General features: G+C 41.9%; 2 protein-coding genes across 32 annotated transcripts in view; one reads left to right on the forward strand and one right to left on the reverse strand.

Annotated features, from left to right (window-relative positions):
* Window positions 1-19496, reverse strand: part of TLL2 (tolloid like 2) — a 508271-nt gene that overhangs the window by 170764 nt on the left and 318011 nt on the right. The gene's annotated exons all lie outside the window — the stretch shown is intronic.
* SORBS1 (sorbin and SH3 domain containing 1) overlaps window positions 1-19496 on the forward strand; it is a 77362-nt gene that overhangs the window by 9775 nt on the left and 48091 nt on the right. For 9 of the 31 annotated variants that reach the window (XM_061358661.1, XM_061358664.1, XM_061358672.1 and 6 more), the window contains exons 4-10: window positions 1296-1391; window positions 4461-4580; window positions 6134-6160; window positions 6334-6449; window positions 10163-10534; window positions 13528-13672; window positions 19280-19309. In XM_061358661.1, the coding sequence (XP_061214645.1) occupies window positions 1296-1391; window positions 4461-4580; window positions 6134-6160; window positions 6334-6449; window positions 10163-10534; window positions 13528-13672; window positions 19280-19309 (906 nt within the window). Of the gene's footprint in view, window positions 1-1295; window positions 1392-4460; window positions 4581-6133; window positions 6161-6333; window positions 6450-8800; window positions 9611-10162; window positions 10535-13527; window positions 13673-19279; window positions 19310-19496 lie in introns of all 31 variants that reach the window. The other 22 variants (XM_061358668.1, XM_061358670.1, XM_061358669.1 and 19 more) reach the window with 6 other exon arrangements.

Consider the following 19496-nt stretch of genomic DNA (forward strand, 5'->3'; position numbering starts at 1 on the left):
CTCAGGAAGAAGGATGGAAAACAGAGTTTGATCTGTGTTATTCATCTGTAAAAAAATAATTTAAAACAATCCCATCAATGAAAAAACTCACGATTTTGAGGTTCGAAAACATTCTACCAAGCTCTTCCCACATCTGTTGAGAGCCTTGAGAGCTCTCTTCTAGGTTGGTGGTCTGCGCTTTTCAGTTTTGCCAGGGACCAGAGAGATCTGCCACAAGAGGGGGTGTCCACACCACCCTGATGTGGATGCCTCTTGGTCTGGCCCAGTGCTCAGAATCAGTGTGTAAAGTATTAGAAATGTGGTTCCTCTTACTCCTGATTTCGCAGGCCTCTGAGGGATGGCATGGAATGTGAGAAAGCACCTAGCATTTCCCATTTAATACATGCAGAAAGCTAATAGGTTTTAAAGGAGAAAATCCTGGCTCTTCAGAAATCAAGAACAAAACTCAAGTTATTCTGGGGGATCCATGATTTACAAGATGTTTATCTTGGCATATCCTGTTGAGCTTCACCTCTGAGTAGTTTTGCCTCATTTTTTTTAAAAAACACCTGCACCCACTAGCTGCAATACAGAGTCAGAGAGAGCAATCACTGCCTGGTTTGGGCAGTTTTGTAACAGTTGCTAGAATTTTGCACAGTGCTATGTATGGTTTTTCCCCTGTGCTACTACACCTAGTATAATTAGTGTGCTAGCTGATGGATGCCAGTAGAAATTTCTTCAACTTACTGTTTAAAAGGATGGACTTTTTTCTCAAATAAGTATTTCGATGCTGCCCTTTGGCATTGAACAGTTTTTAAGATTATTTCACATTTCACTTCCTTCTGTTGCTGAACTTATAAAATACGTGCCATAAAATACAGAATTCATGTAATGTGTCCGATGTTCCTCTCTCAACCTTTCAGTCCTTGTTTTTTTACTTTTGTTTTAACTGAGTCATATTAATGTTAACATTTTTATTTTTGCATGTAGTGTATCTCAGCTAAATTATTACACTAAAATTTTTTGATGGCTTCTAAAGAACTAATGCTTCCAGATTCTTTTTGCCTGCAGCATAGTGGCAGTCAGCAGTTAGTCAATTCAGTAAGCAGTTCTGTATGCAGCATAAAACAGACATGTCCTGAATTAGGGCGAACGAAGGGATATTTTTAACGGTTGCATCACTGCTCTCTGGACTGCTTTTGTATTTGAAATTTCCTGCTATTGTGTCTCCAAGTACATTAGAAAATTTTGTGGCATGCTTCCCAAACTCTGCTCTTCCCTTTTTGGATGTGCCATTTACACTTTTGTGTTTGCAGCTGTTGATGTCCCTTTATGTACACGCTCTATTTCTGCCGTTAAAATAATCCCTGTGAAGAAAGTGAAAAGTTCTCCTCACCTAGTGCTGCCTACAGGTATCTTCTTCTATCCTCCCCCTGCCATGCATTAGTTTGCCATCATTCCCTCCTCTTTTTCTCTCTCCTCCTCCTCCTCCTCCGTAAAGCTTTCTGCTTCACCCATGTGCTTTGGCTAGTTTTCAGCTTCATGCTCTTCTCACTGTTTCCAGAGCTGTAGATTTCATCAGTAGGTAATAAAGTTAGCTCTTAATGGCACGGTACATTGTTCTCAATTATGCTGCTCTTCTGCAGACATAATTGTGTCTGCTTGAATCTGGGATTGTTGTAAGCTCTTCAACTAATGCTTGATTATGAATAATATTGTTATTACAGCCTCATTTTGAACCAAACTCCTGATGAACCAGAGAATGTTTCCTGCATATCTTTAGTCTTTATGAAAATGAATAGATGTCAGAGATGGGATTTTACAGGTTCAGGCATAGTTCAACATTGGTTGGATGGGTTTGGTTTTCTGTACATACACTGACTTTACAGAATCTTTATACAGATGAATAAGGATGTTAAGCTGTATGTCACCCCCTCCTCAAGCACATTTTCCCACTAAAAGTAGAAGAATATTTTTGTACTTTGCTGGATTTGCACAGTCAGAGTAGTCTAGCTGATACTGCTTGTCTCTCCTAATCTGTCACGCATGTGCTCTGTTGGATTAGTATAGTGCCAATGTCATGTTTATTACCATCTGCTGGATTTCTGTACTGAGAGATTCAGATTTTTGTTTTCCATCATCTCGCCTAAATTGTGAAGGAATTCAACATCTTAAATATTTGTATTCCTCTCCCAAGTTGAAATAGTCTGACAATATTTTATTTTCAAAGCTTTTCAGAACATTTTCATTTTTCTGAGTTCAGAACACTTTTTTTCTCATTCTTGTTCTTCTGATTCGGTATACAGCTTTAGTATGTTGTATGAAAATAAAGTACTTTGATTCCCAAATTTGATCCTGCTCCAATATGATATAGACATTTATGGCTTCTTGAACTCTTTATGTGTTTCCATTTCTCCAGTGCCTGTGAAGGGAATCTAGGTGTAGGAGCATGAGAGAACCCTGTACTCTTTGTGATTGTCTAAATCAGGCCTGGTGACCCCTAACAGTGTGTCCATGCCTCAGAATTACAGCGATCTCAGTATTGAATTGCCAGAGCTTAAACCTTTGTCCTCTGATGTGAGTGTATCCATTAGAGTCCTTGGATGTGTTATGCTGTGTGTATGGGAATGATAGAACTGGATTCTTGGGCAAAAGGAATCCTAACCCTATCTGGATCATGCAAAAGTCAGTCAGGGAAGTCAACTTCTATTTTACCAGGCATGTGGGTAACCTTAAGGCATGATCAGTTGTGTGGTGTCAGGGCAAATGTGGTATATTTAAGGATGAAGAGCATTTGATATGTCTTTGTGGATAGTCTTTCCCCTCACCCAGGCTGCCTCTGTGCTGCCTAAATTAACTAAAGGCTGAACTGTAGGAAAGTATCCTCTGATTCTGTACTTATTCCATCCTTTCTCAAGTCGTAAGTGTGGATCTGAAACTATGCTTTTTGTGAAATCTCTAAAGCATCGGAAGCCATGTAAAAGCCTGAACTGCGGTGACTTCAGCATAGAGGACTTTCCATGTGAGCCAAGTGTTCAGCGTTAGTTGAGTCTTTCCCCCTACCACTGTTGTTCATCTGGCACTATTAATGTTTCCTTATATTATGCCCAGCTTGGCTGTGATCTGATTTTAACCTTAGTTGAGGCGTTATCATGGTCTATAGGCACTGTACTGGTGTGATTTTAATGGGGCATTATCTTCCTGGAGTCAGCCAGGGAATACTGATCTGCAAAGACATCAGCTGTTGTCTAGGCAATGAGTGGCAGCCTTTGCCCGCTCTGTTCAGTCTGAAGACGTAACTGCCCAGTGCCATCCCCGTGGAGAGATAGTATGATCCTCACCCCATAAAAATAAAAATCATCATGTTGTGTAACACAGTGTATATGCTCAGTACTTCTTCAGGCTCCCTGTGTGGTTGCATGGTAGGACCAGCACCTCTGTTTAGATAGGTCAGAGTGAAGCCTGATGGCAGCTGCAGGGTCAGTAATAGTGCATGAGAAAGGGAGGTGATGTGTTTTCCTGTGGAAGTAGCTTAGATAAGTGAGAGACTCTTTAGGCTTATTTTTTCTATAGGTATCTTGGCAGAAACAGCTCTCTGGAAGGATTTTAAGTAAGGGGAGAAAGATAACATTGAAGTACTGATTTGTTATGACTTTAAAGGATGATAGCAGATTTAAAAAAACAAACAAACAACACCCACCAACCCCGCCAACCCCCACAGAAAAAAAATAAAACAGCAACAAACCAACAAATCCATGGACTGAAGTGCACAAAGGTAAAGCTGCACAGAAGCTGTGCTGAATTGGGCCTCAGCAAGGGTGCTAGCGTGATCTAGTGTTTGGCTCACAGGGTGATTCGAGTGCGTATATGCTGAGTCTCCTATTTTGGGGGGTTTTGATTCCAATGTCAGAAGATGAAACACTGCCGTGAAATGGGGGGAGATGGCAAGTAGACGGCTTGCAGCGCCCTGCCTTTAGATCATACTCAGTATAGTTACAAGATTTTATCCACCAGTGGTCATAAGACATTTTTTTTTCTCTTTCAGTCCTGCACAAAAGACATATTTAAGGCTTCAGTACACAAATCATATTGCTTTATACCATTGGGACATCCCAACAGAAGAACTAGAGGTGCAATGGTAGAATGTCCTTCTTGGTACAATATATCCATACAAAGCTGACCAAATAAAGCAAATGGGCCTGTGAAATTTGGTTCAAACACTCATTCAATTTTCTTCCTTTCTCAGCTCTGTTACACTGACTCCAAACTTACTTCTATATTCATCAGTTACATGACTGTGAAACTGCTTTGATTTCTCAATGCTTTAAATCCAGAGCTAATCTTCATCTGCATAAACATTACTAGATTGGTTCACCCAGAGGCAGCCATGCTAAAATTATTCCATAGAGCTCTGATGGATCCTAATAGCTTTGTACCATCTGTTTCAATATGTTTTCTCTGTGTATGTGCATTTCCTATAGAAACAGATTCCACTAGAGTCTGCAGTGGAAAAGGAGCTGTGACCCTCCGGGCATCTCCAGCCTGTCAGGAGAATCAGAATATCACTTTGCCATGTCCTCAGAATGTTGAGCAACCTGAAAGTAAGTGGATGGAATGTTAACAGGAATACCTTAATCTCAAGAGAGGTCAGTCCAGGGTCTTGGGGTGACTCTGTTTTAGCTACAGTTTAAAGCCCCAAATTCCAGTAGCATGGTCAGAAACCTCTGCAAGAACCAGGCCAGTGGAGGGAGACTGAACCCTATTCTTTCTTAGTGCCAGTTTGATGACTGCTGACTCTTTGGCTTAAGTTTGTTTACAGCTCCCTTTTGCTGTCAGGAGCATAGAAACCTCTTTCAGATAAAACTCTCAGATGTTGTTTTATTATTATTTTTTTTTCTCCTGGCAGGCCTATGTCACCTCCTTTTATCCCAGACCCAAGGTTAACAGAAAGAGGGCGGGTGATGCTCCTGCCACTGAAGCATTCACTTGGGTTGTCAAGGGATGGGGATAGAGTCCCAGACAGACAGTGTCGCCACAGAGCTGTGCCATCTTTCAATAGCAGATGTGTAATTACTTAATTGTAGGAGACAGGCAAAGCATAACAAATCTGGCTGGTGTTTTGGGTCTGGCAGAGGGGATGAAGTCCTAAGGGCACGATGCAGTTAAGAGGAGGGGGGAGTCAAACTTACTCTTGAAAGCAAAGCATACGTCATTTATGAATGTATTGTTGGAGGAAAGGCAGTTCCATTAATTCCAGCTCCAATGTGCTGCTTTCTGCTCTGTCTTCTCTTCCTATTCTGCTCCACCTATGACCTACCCTTTTTTCATGCTTGGCATTCTCTGTTTCTTCATTCCTACCCTCCACAATTGCCTCTTTCCTTTTTGTTGATGGCTTCATAAATTTCCAGCAGCTTGAATGGCAATGAGCCCATTACTATGGAAATCAGCTCATTAATACTTCCTTTGCTTAGTCTCCCAATCACTTTATGAAATGTACTTTGGAGCTGGAAGAGCTTTTTGTGTATAACTTAAGCAGCAAAATGGGTAGAGGGGTACGGAGGAGCCCAGTGGGAGTGTGGGTAAATACGTGATGAGACCAATGCAGGTCACTGCAGTAACCGGGCTATAAAGTGACACTATTTTGTAACTCCGTTCATGCACACACATTTAGACTGCAAAACCTGATCTAGTTGTTAGCAGTCCTTTGTCTCAGTTAATCACACATAGTGAATTTGGTAAGGATGGTTATGTCTTTGTAGCCTGTGTTATGGCTGAATAGGGGATCCCTACATTTCCAGTAATTTGTGGTGCCTGGATGTCAAGCTGCAGCTTTAGAAATTAGCAAGCTGGGCTGCCTTTTTGCCTCTGAAATAAGAATGTCAATGAACAATTGTTTCTTCATTGCTCTGAATGAATTGCCTTGTGTTTACAAAGGTCAGAAACAAGGAGGGCATCATGTTTAGGGCTGGTCTCTATGGTAATTAGGCAGCCCTGTCAGAAAGCATTCTATGTGTGAAATGAAGTAGCTCAACTCTTAACTTCAATTGGTACATGTTTTCTGTAAATGTAACGGTTTATCCCCCCCCCCCCCCTTTTCTCTATGCCTATTCTCCACCCCCACCTCTTCCATCCCTTCTTTCTGTGAAATGCTTAGGTCTGGAGCCAGAAAACCCAGAAACAGGTACAAACATTGGCTGCTTATGTTGTTGCTTCTGTTGCTTCTTGGGAGTATTTCTTGTTGCCTGGAAAAAAACAAAAGGGAGGCGGGGGGGAAAGAGGAAGAAAAGAGTCCCCTCCTTTCATTTGTACTGTAGCTGGAGAGAATTCTCTGTGATCTGTTTTCCTTCCCCTCAGATGATTGGAGGTCATCATCTAACACTGATGCCAATGGGGATGCCCAACCATCTTCCCTGGCTGCCAAGGGTTATAGGAGTGTGCGTCCGAACCTTTCCTCAGACAGCAAACCACAGGTAAGCCTTTCTTCTGTGACTCTGAGGGTGCTCTTCTGAGTACAAGCACTGGATTCATGGTCAGGATCCCTGGGTCAAACTCCAGACTCTGCTGCAGACTTCGCTGCAGACTTCGGTAAGTTTCAGCTTGCCTCCACTTTTCCTGCCTTTAAAATGGGGCAACACTGATATGACCAGAGTGCTGTGGAGCTTGTGTGTTCAGGCATGCCACAGTATTTCCTTGGTGGATGAAGGAGGAGGACAACACTATCTGATTGGAAGAAAAAAGGTGAAGTAGCCATCTAGTACTGTTTTGAATTTTATGTTGGTATATTTCCTAGAGGTTGCTGCAGGTTGAAAGCATTATTAAATTAAAAACAAGATACTGGGGAAATGCCTTTCATTCTTAACACTGTAACTGATAGAAGCCAACAAGGGAAAGGTTATTTGTACCTGAAGGTGAATGGTTGAAATCAATCTGTTAAGAGTAACTTCATCCTTTTTCTATTGGGCAGTTGGTCTGCACAGTCTCAAAACTGGTAAGGAAACCCTTCATTAGAAACCACTTTCCCATGTGAAACAAGTCTCTTTAAAGCCTTGTCCTCTATCAGGGACCTATAGCAATGCTGCAGGACAGTGTTCCTGAAATGGTAAGTGACAGTGGAAGGAGGCACAACTTGTAGGAAAGCATAAGAAGGAGCAGCACCCTAGAGGAGAAACCCATTTACTGCCTGATACAGCTGTCCTGTAGTCCATTATCGACCTCGTCGATGAACACAGAGAGCACTGATGCACATAGTGATTTCTATGGAAGTTTCAAGGGCTGTTGTCCAAAATAAGCTGAAGTGGAAGAAAATGGAAAACAGCAGTTTTAGGTGGAGAATTGTTATTTCCTGATAATACTGTGTAGCAGGAAAGTGAGGCTTCCCCTAACCTAGGGGAAATACAGTGGCATTCTGAAGTTTCCAGACTGAAACTACTGTCCTTAAGGAATCAAAAGGAATGAGTCTGTTCCAGAAGCAGAAGCCCTTCAGAAGAAGCACTTACCAGCCCAATTCTCCTCTCCCTTACATATGAGGAAAGTGGAGGGAAGAGTTGCAGCATGAGGACAGTAGCTTTTGGGACAGCAGCTGTAATTTTATGAAGCTGTTCTAGGTCTATATCCATGTAAGAATAATACATGCTGGCTGCAAGTTGTCATATGTAGAAGAATTATAAAGGAGGTATATTTGTCAGGTTTGAATATTGCAAGCTGTTAAGGCATCTTCATTTTCTGATTTTGGCCATTTTAGCAGTGGTTTAGCCAGCCTTTGCCTATAAAGATATGACAACAGGGTAAAACCTACTTTCATGGTCTCCAGAGGGTTAAATTTCAAGAATTCAGGGAGCTACTGTTCACTAGGTGGGTGTTTTAATTCTCTTCCTTTCAGTTGTTTATAGTTTTCAGCCACTGGCAACAAAGCAGTAAATAAAATAAAACTTCTCTATTGCTGATTTTTTTTTACTTCAAAATGGTTTGGCTTTCGGAAAAAAATTGCTGGAGTTGAAGTTGACAGGCATTTCTGCATTTAGCAACCTGTATGTTGCAAAGTACTAAAAACAGTTAAGTTGTTCATTACTTACTAGAAGTAGGATTTCTCTGTTGGTGATCTTGATTCTGAAGGCAAATTCTTATGAATTCAGTTCATCATGAAACTTTAATTGTTCTTGTCTTCCTGGAAGCATTTTCAGGATGGAAAAATCCTGAAGAGAATTCAACAGCTAGCTTTTAGAAGGAAGAAATGCTGACTTTTTACTTAGCCAGCTGTGGCAGTCTATAATATTCACATGGTGTCTGCTTTCATTAGCACTTGTGAAACTTTGCAGTGTTCATTTTTTAGCAGCGCACTTAACATGCAGAGATGGCCTAGAGCTCTGAATTTAGCATAGTGATTCTGATGTCTCCAGTGGGAAGTATTTAGTTATACAGACAAGAGCCTGGGTTTTGTTAGGCAGGATGTTAAATCTTGACTCTAGCTTCCCAAGGGGCATGGTGGGTGTTGCTCTGCAGGCCTCTTGAAACAATACAGCACTGAGACTTATTTAGCTAAGAGAGAGCAACGTGTAGGCAGGGATTTGAGAGCTGGGTAAAGTTTGTGTGCTGCAGTAAGCAGTGCTAGGAAAAACAGAGTGTGCAAGGTGATGTATGTGAGTTCTGCACTGGCCTTCCAGATACTGTATTTGCTTTTTTTGTTCTTACTGTGTTAAAACCTGCTTAACCCAAGTCTAATGATCAAATTAATTCTTTGAATTTATTTATTTTTTCCTTCCTTATTCCTTCCATTTGGTGCTGCTTTCTCTCTCCCTCTCCTCCTTCTTGACTGCCTGGGCAGGCCCTTGCTCCGCCCCGTCCTCCTCTTCCCAAAGAGGAAAGCTTTGCATGGCGTCCTCGCACTGACACTAAAGTGACCAACCTGTTGCCAGTGCCCATCATGGACTGTGTGTACCTGAATGCACCCAAGCCTTATACGCAGCAGTGTGCATCACAAAATGCCAGTGCACGGTGTTATTTCTCCTCACCTACCCCCTATGGGACTGTCCCCAGTGGGAAGCAAGGCTTGCCATCAGGGTATTCTCGCTCTCCAGGCCCCAAAGATGAGGTGCATGCTGGGCAGCCACTCTTGGAAAGTTGCTCCTCGTCAAATGCATCATCTGTACAACACAACACCAACAGGGCAGATCCCAGTAGTAAGGCTGGAATGAATTCCAGTCATGAGACGAAGGCGGATAAAAAGGTCAGCAAACTATATGTAGCTTGTTTATCTAACAGCACTTGCTCAGCCACATCTGAGAATTCCACTGGCACCACACATGACCCAGCAGCCAGCACCAGTTTGGGCGCTGAGCTCACTCCGGCACCAGCCACCGACATTGTTTCCTCTGTAACAGACACTGGAAAGTCTCTTCCTGCTGTTCCTCCTCCTCCTGTTCCTCCCAGGCCGTACTTTTACATTGTCCTCAGTAAAGACGCAGTTAGTTATGGTGCGGGCCAACCCTCCTGGACTCAGTCATCACCTCCGCAAGCTGTGAGGGACAGAGTGCTAGAGCCCCAGAGCACAGCTACCACAGAGGACAGGATGAGAAAAGAGCCTTATCTTACCCAGCAGCAACAGGCACCATACAAGGCAATGGGACGCAGCATGGTACATGTTTTCTCCATAACCTTGTTTTCTTTCAGCCGTGTGAACAGTTCTTTAATTCATTACAATGTTCCCTTGATGCTTTATTCCCTACCTAATTTCTGAGCACTTGTGCCACTTGAGTCTTGTGGTCTTCTACTTGATAATAATTAACACCCCCTGTGTGCCCCCTCAGCATTCATCTGTGTGTTTGTGTGTGTGTGGTGTTTGTAAGGGGTTGGATTGGGCTGGCAAGTATCTTTCTATTTTAGGAAGGTGCACAAGAAGCAAACTTTGTTATGTGATTGTTAGTGCTTCTCAAATAATGGTGGATGCATTTATGCCTCACAGCACAGAATTGGAGAAGAGGGGTGGTGAAGGGAAGGAAGATCTTTGTGAAAAACTGTGCATGTTCATAGAGGCCAGGGCTGCAAGACTGAAGTATGTCTTCTGAAGTAAAGAATATCTGTTGGGGCTTTGCATTATTTTGGGTGCATCCTTGCATGGCACTATATGGCTGCATTAGACTAAAGTATCAGTCTCCCCTGTTGCATAACAACACCTTGTTTCCTACAGGATGCCACTGCCACCACCACAACTCAGCCTGGGGTTATAGTAGTCCCCCTCCTCCAGGTTAATCCAGAAAGACAGCAAGAAGGCAGCTCCAGCACTCCACCACCGCCTCTGGTTCCTTTCGGGCAAGGCTCCACATTCCCTGAGATTGTTCCTCCTGGCTCACCCTTGACTTTTCCGACTCTAGATGATTTCATTCCCCCACATCTCCAGAGGGGTTCCCACCATAACCAAGCACCCTCCTCATCTGACACATTACCCTCTGTTTACCCGAAACTGGCATTCTTCTCATCACCACCTTCACTTGTCCCTCCAGTCACAGGGACTTTGCACAGGGGCTTGAAGCCTGAAATCACTGGAGTCATCTCACGTACAGTAAGCTTGCCAAGTACACTCCTCGCCCTTTTCCTAAATTTGTATTCCCAGATAAAAATTACTTTCTCCTTGCAATACTAAACTTGAAGGGGGAGTGATGACTCACTCCCTGCCAACAGCATGACAACTGAAACCCTGTTTACATCCTGTGCTAGTGCATGCATGTTGCCTGCCTTGTGCAGCTTTGAACCTTCTCGCAACAATATTTGACTGTCTCCTGTTGTGCTCCTTCTGCAGGTGGTACACACCTTAAGAGTATTCACAGGACTTGATCAGAATAATTAATTCTGTATAAACACAATAGTTGCAACTAACTGATCTCTTCAGGCTCTTTTAATAGCATCCTTAATTGTGTCTGAATAACTTTTAAAGCAGGGACAGCAGAGCAGTTAAAGGTTAGGGCTCACTTTCTGTTGCACTTGGAGCCACTGTACACTCTCCACACAAATCCCTGTTGAAATCAGTGTAAGACTAATGCCAGTATCCAATGACCTACAAGCAATAGTATCAGTTACTGAGCTAACAGTCTTCCAAGTGTGTAGGTGTTACGGGATAGATAAGCAAGAGAGTGTCTCTTCAGTTTGGAATTGCTGGTCTTTGGAAATTTTGAAGAATTCAATCCACATCAGTTTTAACTTGGAATTTACTGTGTGCTTCTTGGATTAGGTGTTTGTTCATCTTTAAGCTCATCACCTGTTTTAAAAAGTCCTTAAGGACAAGAACTAAAAGTAGCTCTAAGTCAAAGTTGCAGAGGAGGCAAAAAGTACCTGACCTTCCTTGTACCGGAAGCCTTACAACCACTGTTTGTGGTTTTATTTTGGACAAGCAAGAAGTTCAGCAGAAACCCCCTCCTCTCATCATGATGCCTTTTCTGCCCTCTGACTCTATAGGCATCTAGCAAACAGGCAGCTGGGAGGAAAAGAAGCAAAAGAGCAACCAGGATGATACTTTCAAAAGTTCTCAACGTTGGCCTTTCTGCTTCTGTTGGAATCAGTGGGGATTTTACTGCAGAGAGCAATATTTGAAGGTTTTGTCTGTGGTGTTTTTGTTTGTTTTGGTTGTTTGTTTGTTTTGGTTTTTTTTTGTTTGGGTCAGATTTGGGTTTGTTTGGTTTTAGTTTTTTGGGTCTTTGGTTGGGGTTTTTTTTTGGCGGGGGGTGGTTGAGGTTTTTGTTTGGTTGTTTGTTTCGGGTGTGTTTTTTTGTTTGTTTAGTGGAGCCTATCTGCAGGCTCCAGAAGAATTCAGCAGGCAGAGGAGTGGAAATTTCGTTGCACCTGATTGTCATGAGATCAGAGCTTTGAAACATTTTTGGGTATGTTCATTTCAGGCATGTAGTCACAGAGCTGTTTTCCACAATGATTCCAATTATCTTTGTTCACAACTTTAGTGACAGCTGGGGCTGCTGAGCCTGTCCTTATCTGACATCCCTCTTCCAGGGGTTCTTTATATTTTAGGTACCAAAGTGAAGATCAGATCTCTCCTACTTCTCCTTGATTCCCACTCCTTTTCCCAAATTGCATTGTTTGGAATATTATCACAGCCAGCTAAATGGGGCTGGGGATCCCTGTTAGGGACATCTATTTCTGAAGACTGTTGATTCTCTTCTGTCCACATGAAGATCAGATGCTGCTTGGAGCAAGATCACCTCCAGCCATCAGAATAGGATTGTGCTTTCCTATTTCCCCTCTTGGTTGGACAGACTGTAGATGCTTGTTCTGATTCTGGCAAATTCTTAATGATTTCTCTCTGAGCACTGGTGCCAGGCCTCCCTCTGGCCTCTGTTCATCTCCCTGCCTGATTTTGTAAGTCCTTTCCCCTGATGCTGGTGGATATGAAGGGCGCTGGGTTGCATTTGGCCAGAAAAGCCAGGAGTAGGAATTCTTCTGGAGCATTATTATGCACATATTCTTTTTATTATTAGTATTAGTAGTGTTATCAATGAAAATCCCCCTGAATGTTCAACTCCGTTTTGCAGATCAGTGGCCTGCATCATTTCAGACTGGCAGTGGAGTAGGAGTGCAGAAATATGCTATGTTTTTCCATACTCTTTTTGTTTGGATTCTCATTCCCAATTAATGGTAGTTGTGTCTTCAAATTCCTTAAAAAGATAAGAAAAATCTCAGCCTAAACTGACATAGTCTTAGTCATCATCCCTTCTTTATCTTTTTCACCTTACTACCAGCAAAAGCATAGTATCCCTGGACTCAGATTTTTCAAAGCTGAACTAGTTTTTGAAGTCTCCTTGCTGAAACAGCCTGTATTTCTGCAGAACAACCAGAGCTGTAGTGATACCAAAGGTGGTTTCGAAATAAGCAAATAATGCAGCTGGATGCTTTAAGAGAACAAGAGCAGCTTGCTATCTGTGCTCCAGCTGCAAAGCCGTGTTGAGTATCTTCCTTGCTACAGTCCTGCTTTTTGTTCTCATCAGTTTTGGGGTTTTAATTTCATTATTTGAACCAGGTAGGTGTTATACTATCTCCTGAGTGACAATGTTGACCTTATTCCTCAGACTTTACTTACCAAACCAGCTGCAATAATACTGTTTCACTACAGAATTGCATGAGTTTTGCATGCCTGATTTCTTGCTCTGAAAGGAATATTTTCAAAACAAAGATTTATGTGTATATGTATCAGGGGAAAGATTTCTGTGTTTTCCCCCACCTCAGAAATGAGATACGCTCATTTCTGGCACCCTGTGTTTCCTCCAGAGAGTTTGCTGTATTAATTTAGTACCTCCTTTCGGAGTTGGAGTTGTGAAACTCAACACCAAATAATTATAGTACTGCCTTAGCAAACTAATTGCATTAACAGCGAGGAGGGTACGTACAGGGAGCAGGGTAACACTCATGCTTATGCCTGTTTTACTAAAATTTGCTGTGATGGTGCTTCTCATTCAGCTTAAAATGTGGGGAGTGTTTTCCAGATTTTCCCACTGTATCAGCCTGCTGATACAGTGTATCATGCTGCTAATGATATGTTGCTCTCCTTTTCAGGACCCAAGTCCTGTGCTAAATGAAGTGCCCCAGCCTGGCATTGGCACTGACTATCCAACCTCCTTCACTTCAATCAAGTCTTCCTCTGCCTATCCCTCAACCACAATCGTCAATCCTACTATTGTCCTCTTGCAGCACAATCGAGGTAAGGAGACATCCAATTAGATATTTGTGACTCAAACTGAGCAACCTGTTGTGCTACAAGGAACTGGGGAATGTGTGTGCCATGGACAATTAAGTCCAGACTACTAAAAGCTAGCAAAACTTAAAGTTGTAGTTACTGGAGCATACAACAGGTACAAGTAAGAGGTTAGAGCTGTGGGACAATACCTGTGGATCACAGGCACTCTGAGGTTGGGGGAGAGGCTTACAACAGGCTGTGGACATATGAGTAAGTTATTGCAGTGTTGTAACTGCTTATCCCCCATCAGGTGTCCTGTCATAGCAGAAAGGGTGTATGCACACATGTGTCAGTAGGAGCAAGGTAGCTTGAGGTAGGTTCGCCCTCACTGGAAAAGGGAATATGTTACTTCTCAGCTACTGCAGTGTGAAACAGCCATACTTTCAGTTACTGTGGGAGAGATTTGACTTCCGATTCTCAGCAGAATTTACCCAATAGTCAATAATCCATTTGCCCATAAGTTTGAACTTGGCAATTTCTTCCTATATAACTAGATCAACTAAAACTCTACTTTAGTAGGCCTAAAGCTCTGGGTTTACCTATGAGCAAAACAATGTTGTTTGAGCACTGCTTACTCGTGTTTACTCATCTAAACCTTTCTCTGCCTCACAGCAGCTTTTTTTGAGTGGATAGTTGCATCTTTTTGCCTCTGGCATTAGAGGGAAACTTTGTTTCTCCTTTTTAGTGCCCCGGTGGCTGACATTCCCCAGCTTCCTCGCTTATTGTGAATCACTGAGGAGAGTAGCTTATAAAGGGCCACAACAATGCAGTCCAATTTGCCTTGATTTCCAGTGGGTTTAGGAAACTCCAGGACAGACAGATTCCAGTCTACAATGGTATGACTTACCTTTTGCAAAATAAAACAAGAAAATAAGGAAATAGGGGCAAGGCCTGCACTCCTCATATTGTAGTCATTCTGTAATTGGAGGCATGCATTTATGTGCTGCTTTGCCACCTCTCATGTGTTGTTTTTTAGTGTATTTTTAAAGCAGATATCAGTCGTTGATCTTGAGGATAGGATCTTCACTGTAGCCCAGCTGATTATAGGGGTAATGAGTGGGTGATCTCTTCCTTTTTGCCAGCATCTGAAGCAGCTTTGCTTATGTGCTTCTGAATGATGCTGTCTGGATTCCTCAGCCACTTCAAGAGGAAAAAATATTTGAGGCATTCTTTTTTATCTCAAAGCTTTTTTTCACTATCTTGAGGTGGGATACTGTTTTGGTTGTTTTTTGCATTAAATCTGGAGCATTTCAGTGTGTACCACACAAGGATATTTTCTCTTTGTAGGTTTTAATAGCATGAGAGACAAATCTCTAAAATACGATGACCCACACACAGTGGCTCTGAGACAGCTGATATCAAGTTTTTCCATTAACTAATCACCTTCACAGTTACTGATTTGTCCTGATTGTCTTTACTCTGACCACTAGCACTCACAATATTGTATCCTGATAGTTTGAAGAGCCTTCTCTGATCACATTTTTGTTGACTGCAATATAGATAATCACCTGATGAGCAACTTGATTGTGCCTATATCTTGTTCTGATGTGTGGTTTTCAGTCTTTTGTAGTCAAACTTGTAATCATATTGAACTGGTTTGACAAGGCATCTTAGTCATAAATCTGCATTGATTGTTGTGTGTCATGCTGTGTATTTATTAGTAAAATCACATATAAGTCATTACTGTTGTTTTTTTTCCTGGCATTATTGTCAACTTGACAAATAGAAGTCCCAGCCATCACACTAATGCTTTTCAAAGGTTGTCACAACATTTGCTTTCTTGCTTGTCCTGGAAAAGGAAGGTTCCTTTGTATTCCAAGACATATGGAGGATGAATGTTAATGGTCCAATGAGCTGCTCTCTTTAGAGCAGAAAACTGCTCTAAAACTCTTCACTACAAATTATATGAAGATGCTACTTTTCAAGCATCTGACCTCAGCTGTCATTCAGCATAGTCCTTAGTTGCTGTTGAAGTGGAAAGTATTTCTTCATCAGGCAGCAGAATGTCAGATTTTATTAATTTTTTTTTCCTCCAAGTGCAGAATGGAAAGAGTAATCAGATGTGTCATCTTTTCTGCCCTCTTATTAACAGTTCCACTGTGTCTATTTGGTAGAACAAGATCATTACTAGGTTTCTGTTTATTCTTCATGTACTTCAAAACCTATTTTTGAGTCTGAGACATTCTGTTATTCTTTTTCTTCCATTGTCACTTTCTTCCATTTCTGAGCATATGGTATTGTCGTGGTTTAAACCCAGCCAGACAGCTCGTGGACTCACTCCCAGTGAGTGGTGCCAGGCTGGATTCCAGCAGTCGAGGCCCGGGGCTCCCCCCCTTCCCCGCTCCTGGAGGATGGGGAGGAGAATCGAAAGAATGCAACTCCCACAGGCTGAGATAAGAACAGTCCAGCAGCCAATGTACAACACAGATCACCACCGCTACCACCACCACCAACAATGATAAGAGATAATAGCAAGGGAAAAGAGTACAATACCACCTGCCGAACAATGAGTCAGACCCCCTGTCCTTCCGGGTAACTCCCAGTTCCCCCCTGGGCATGACGTGCTGTGGTATGGAATACCTCTTTGGTCAGTTTGGGTCAGGTGTCCTCTCTCTGCTTCCTCCTGGCTTCCCCTCCTCCCTGGCAGAGCATGAGGCTCACAAAGTCCTTGGCCAAACCAAACCATCATTGTTATCAGCTCTGTTCCCAGCCCGAAAGTCAAAACACAGCACTGCACCAGCTACCAAGAAAGAGAAAAAATGACTGCTACTGCTAAACCCAGGACAGGTATCTACTCATGTGTATATATTTTCTTAGTTTTCCATCTTTTCAAGTGTTGAAGGTTTCTTACAATTCATTATGCTTCCATTCCTATCTAGGCTGTATCCAAGCATAGCATTCAAATTTCTGTTTGCTTAGTGTTTTAAAGTGGTTCTCAGATCTTAGTTATCTATTTTTGTCCTGGCTGACATGATTCATATTTGGTTTCAACTTTATGGACCTTATCTATTAAAAAATTGTTTCGTCTTGTAGCATGTAAAAATTCTTACTAGTTTATGATCCACCTTCACCTGAATGGTCAATTGTGTTTTGTGCTGAAATAAATTCCTTCATGTCAAGATGAGGTTTAAAATAAATTCCTCTTATCTGCTATGAAATACCCTCTGAATTAGAATTTTTAAGGTCATTTTAATATTGGCATCTGAGGTCTACAGTAGTTTAGTTAGTTTTCTAGATGGATAATGGGACTTTCTCCTCAGCACATTATTGCCTGCTTTTTAAGGAGCTGGTTAACTTTGTTTTTGGAGTGACTGTTGTATCAGACATCACCTGCTGTCCTAGTTTATGCTTTATCTGCTAGTTCATTAATCTGTAAGCATGTAAGATCCTTTGATGTGGAGCTGTCAGAGACTTAGAAACAGGTAATGGCATTTGAAGCACAGAAACTACACTATATCCTCTTTTTTTTTTTCCTGCTTCATCTTAGTTGGTTGTCATGAGAGAGCTCAGATTTTTTTATACCGGATTTCAGTAATGCCAATGGAATAAGATTGATGCTTATAAACAATTCATTTCAGATCCTCTTTCTCATTCCTAGCAGCAAGGTAAGGATATCTTCCCTTCACAATCTGTTGGTGTCTTGATTAATCTTCATTTTTATTTTGCACTAAGTACTTTTCTCCTCTTCCCTTTTTTTTGCTAGTTTCATGTCTTAGTTTCCTGCAGTGCTCCCTCCTCTGGGAACTTTGAAGGCATCTATATTCATTCCTTCGTTGGTGCCAGTAGTTCTGTTCCTCTGCTCAGCCCTTTCTCTGAGAAGCCTACAAGTTTTTGGCTGTTGCTTACAGTTCCAGAGCACAAGATCAGGAGTTAAAAACTCATTTAGCTGATGTGTGCCTGGGACTTGCAAGCTGGTTCTGGTCATGCAGAAGAGTGAAATAGATACCTCCTACTCTTTCCACTTCTATCCATCAGCAGCATTCTTTCCTACTCAGAAACATAAGTGAAAATGAAACTTCCTTTTCCTCCTCTTCATGTAAAAAGTACTTCTTTTTTTTTTTTTTATGAAAAGTTTATTAATCCATTATATTCTCTCCCCTGTGGAGGAAAAGACAGGAAAGAGCTCTAAAGCGTCTACTCTTTAACACACATGTTCTTGTCAGGAGACCTTAGTGATTGAACATAATTCTCCTGAGCAGAGAGGAGATAGCAGAAGCTGAGCCCATCCTTTACTTGCATCTTTTCCTCCTTTCTCACAATACAGCAGCCTATCCTGATGGCCTGCTTAAAAGAGTGAACCCTGAAGGAGGTAGTTCCCATCTGCTTTTCAGGTTCAGATTGCTAACCCTTTTACCTATTGCATATAGGGGTTTGTTTCATGTGATAGTAGCTATCATGTGATCATAACATGCACTAGCAGCTTACCATTGGTGGTTAGCAGAGTAGAAGTGCTAGGGTTAAAGAAGAAAGCTGATAGGTGTTGGTGAGGGCACTGCACTTAATGAGGAGAAATATTGGTCTCCCTTGCCAAGATGATCCACTTAGTACAAATATCTAGTAAAGGTGGGTTCTGCTAGCAAACAGCATAATCCTGGAGGATTGTTACCTACTGCAGACTTGCTTGGCAAGTGTCCCATGCAACCCCACAGCACACTTATTTCCTGGTCAGGCATTGCATGGCATGATTTATAATGTTTATATAACAGGTGTGATTAATATATTAAAGTTTTTGAATCTTTGCATTAACAGTATGAGCTTTCAAGAGTGTTTGTATTTTTGTGTGTAAATGAAATCCTTTATTCTTTTCAAACGGTTTTGATGCTTTAAATAAAAAGATTAATTGCTAGGGAATAGAAAAAGCAGAGAACAGAATGCTAAGGATTCTTGGTTCATTCGCAACTGTGACTTGGGCAAGTCCTCTGGGCAACCCTTTAGAAAGCAGCTTTGAGCATCAACTTTAGGGTGGTCAAGCATGCTGGAAGATACTGCAAATGTCCGAGTCTGGGAACTCAGTAATGAAAGACCCTAAACCAAGGGGAGCATTCTGAGAATCAAAGCCTTAATCAAGCTGTGTCTGTGTGCAAATCACCAACTCTGTGGCTCAGTAGATTGTGATGAGACTCAGCAAGCACCAGCAATAACTTGATCTTTTCCTGTATCCTTTCAAAGTGCTACAGCATTATTGCTTCAAAATGTACTTCATGCTAATGGGTAACAGAGTTAGCTGACAAGTTGTTTGACTCTGTGAGTCTTTACTGTTTTTCAAACTGTCTCCTGTCCAACTTTTTTCATTATCTGATGTTAAAAAAAAAAAAAAAAAAGTCCTTTGTAAATAATATTGGTCACTGCATCATGAGATTTATATTATTCCACAAGCCTGCTGTGTGACGAAGAGACTGGGGGCTGTCACTTTGGCAGGGTATTTGAAAACAGATTCTCTTCAGCAGCTGCTGCCATTCTGTCTACAGTGTTTTTCTTGCCTGTCAGGAATGCAGCACCAGAGCACTTGCTGTTTATGTCTCACCCATTTGTTCTGTATTTCTTTTTGTTTTGTTTCTTCCTTTACCACAGAACAGCAAAAAAGGCTTAGTAGCCTGGCAGGTATGATATGAAAGGTCTGCAACCCTCAACTGCTGCCTCTGGTGGAGCAAAGCTGCTGCTTTGTTAGCTTGTGGAGTACCTTTAGCAAACACACTTCCCAGGAACTGCAAAGAAATTAGTATAAATGTTTGTCCTGGCTTAGTCTGGGTCACTTAATGTTTGGTTTCAGTCTGTTACCCAAATGCTA

Source organism: Neopsephotus bourkii, unplaced genomic scaffold (genome assembly GCF_033783945.1).
Source record: "Neopsephotus bourkii isolate Nb327-2 ecotype Australia unplaced genomic scaffold, CSIRO-AGI_Nbou_v1 NB_951, whole genome shotgun sequence".
Taxonomy (NCBI): domain Eukaryota; kingdom Metazoa; phylum Chordata; class Aves; order Psittaciformes; family Psittacidae; genus Neopsephotus; species Neopsephotus bourkii.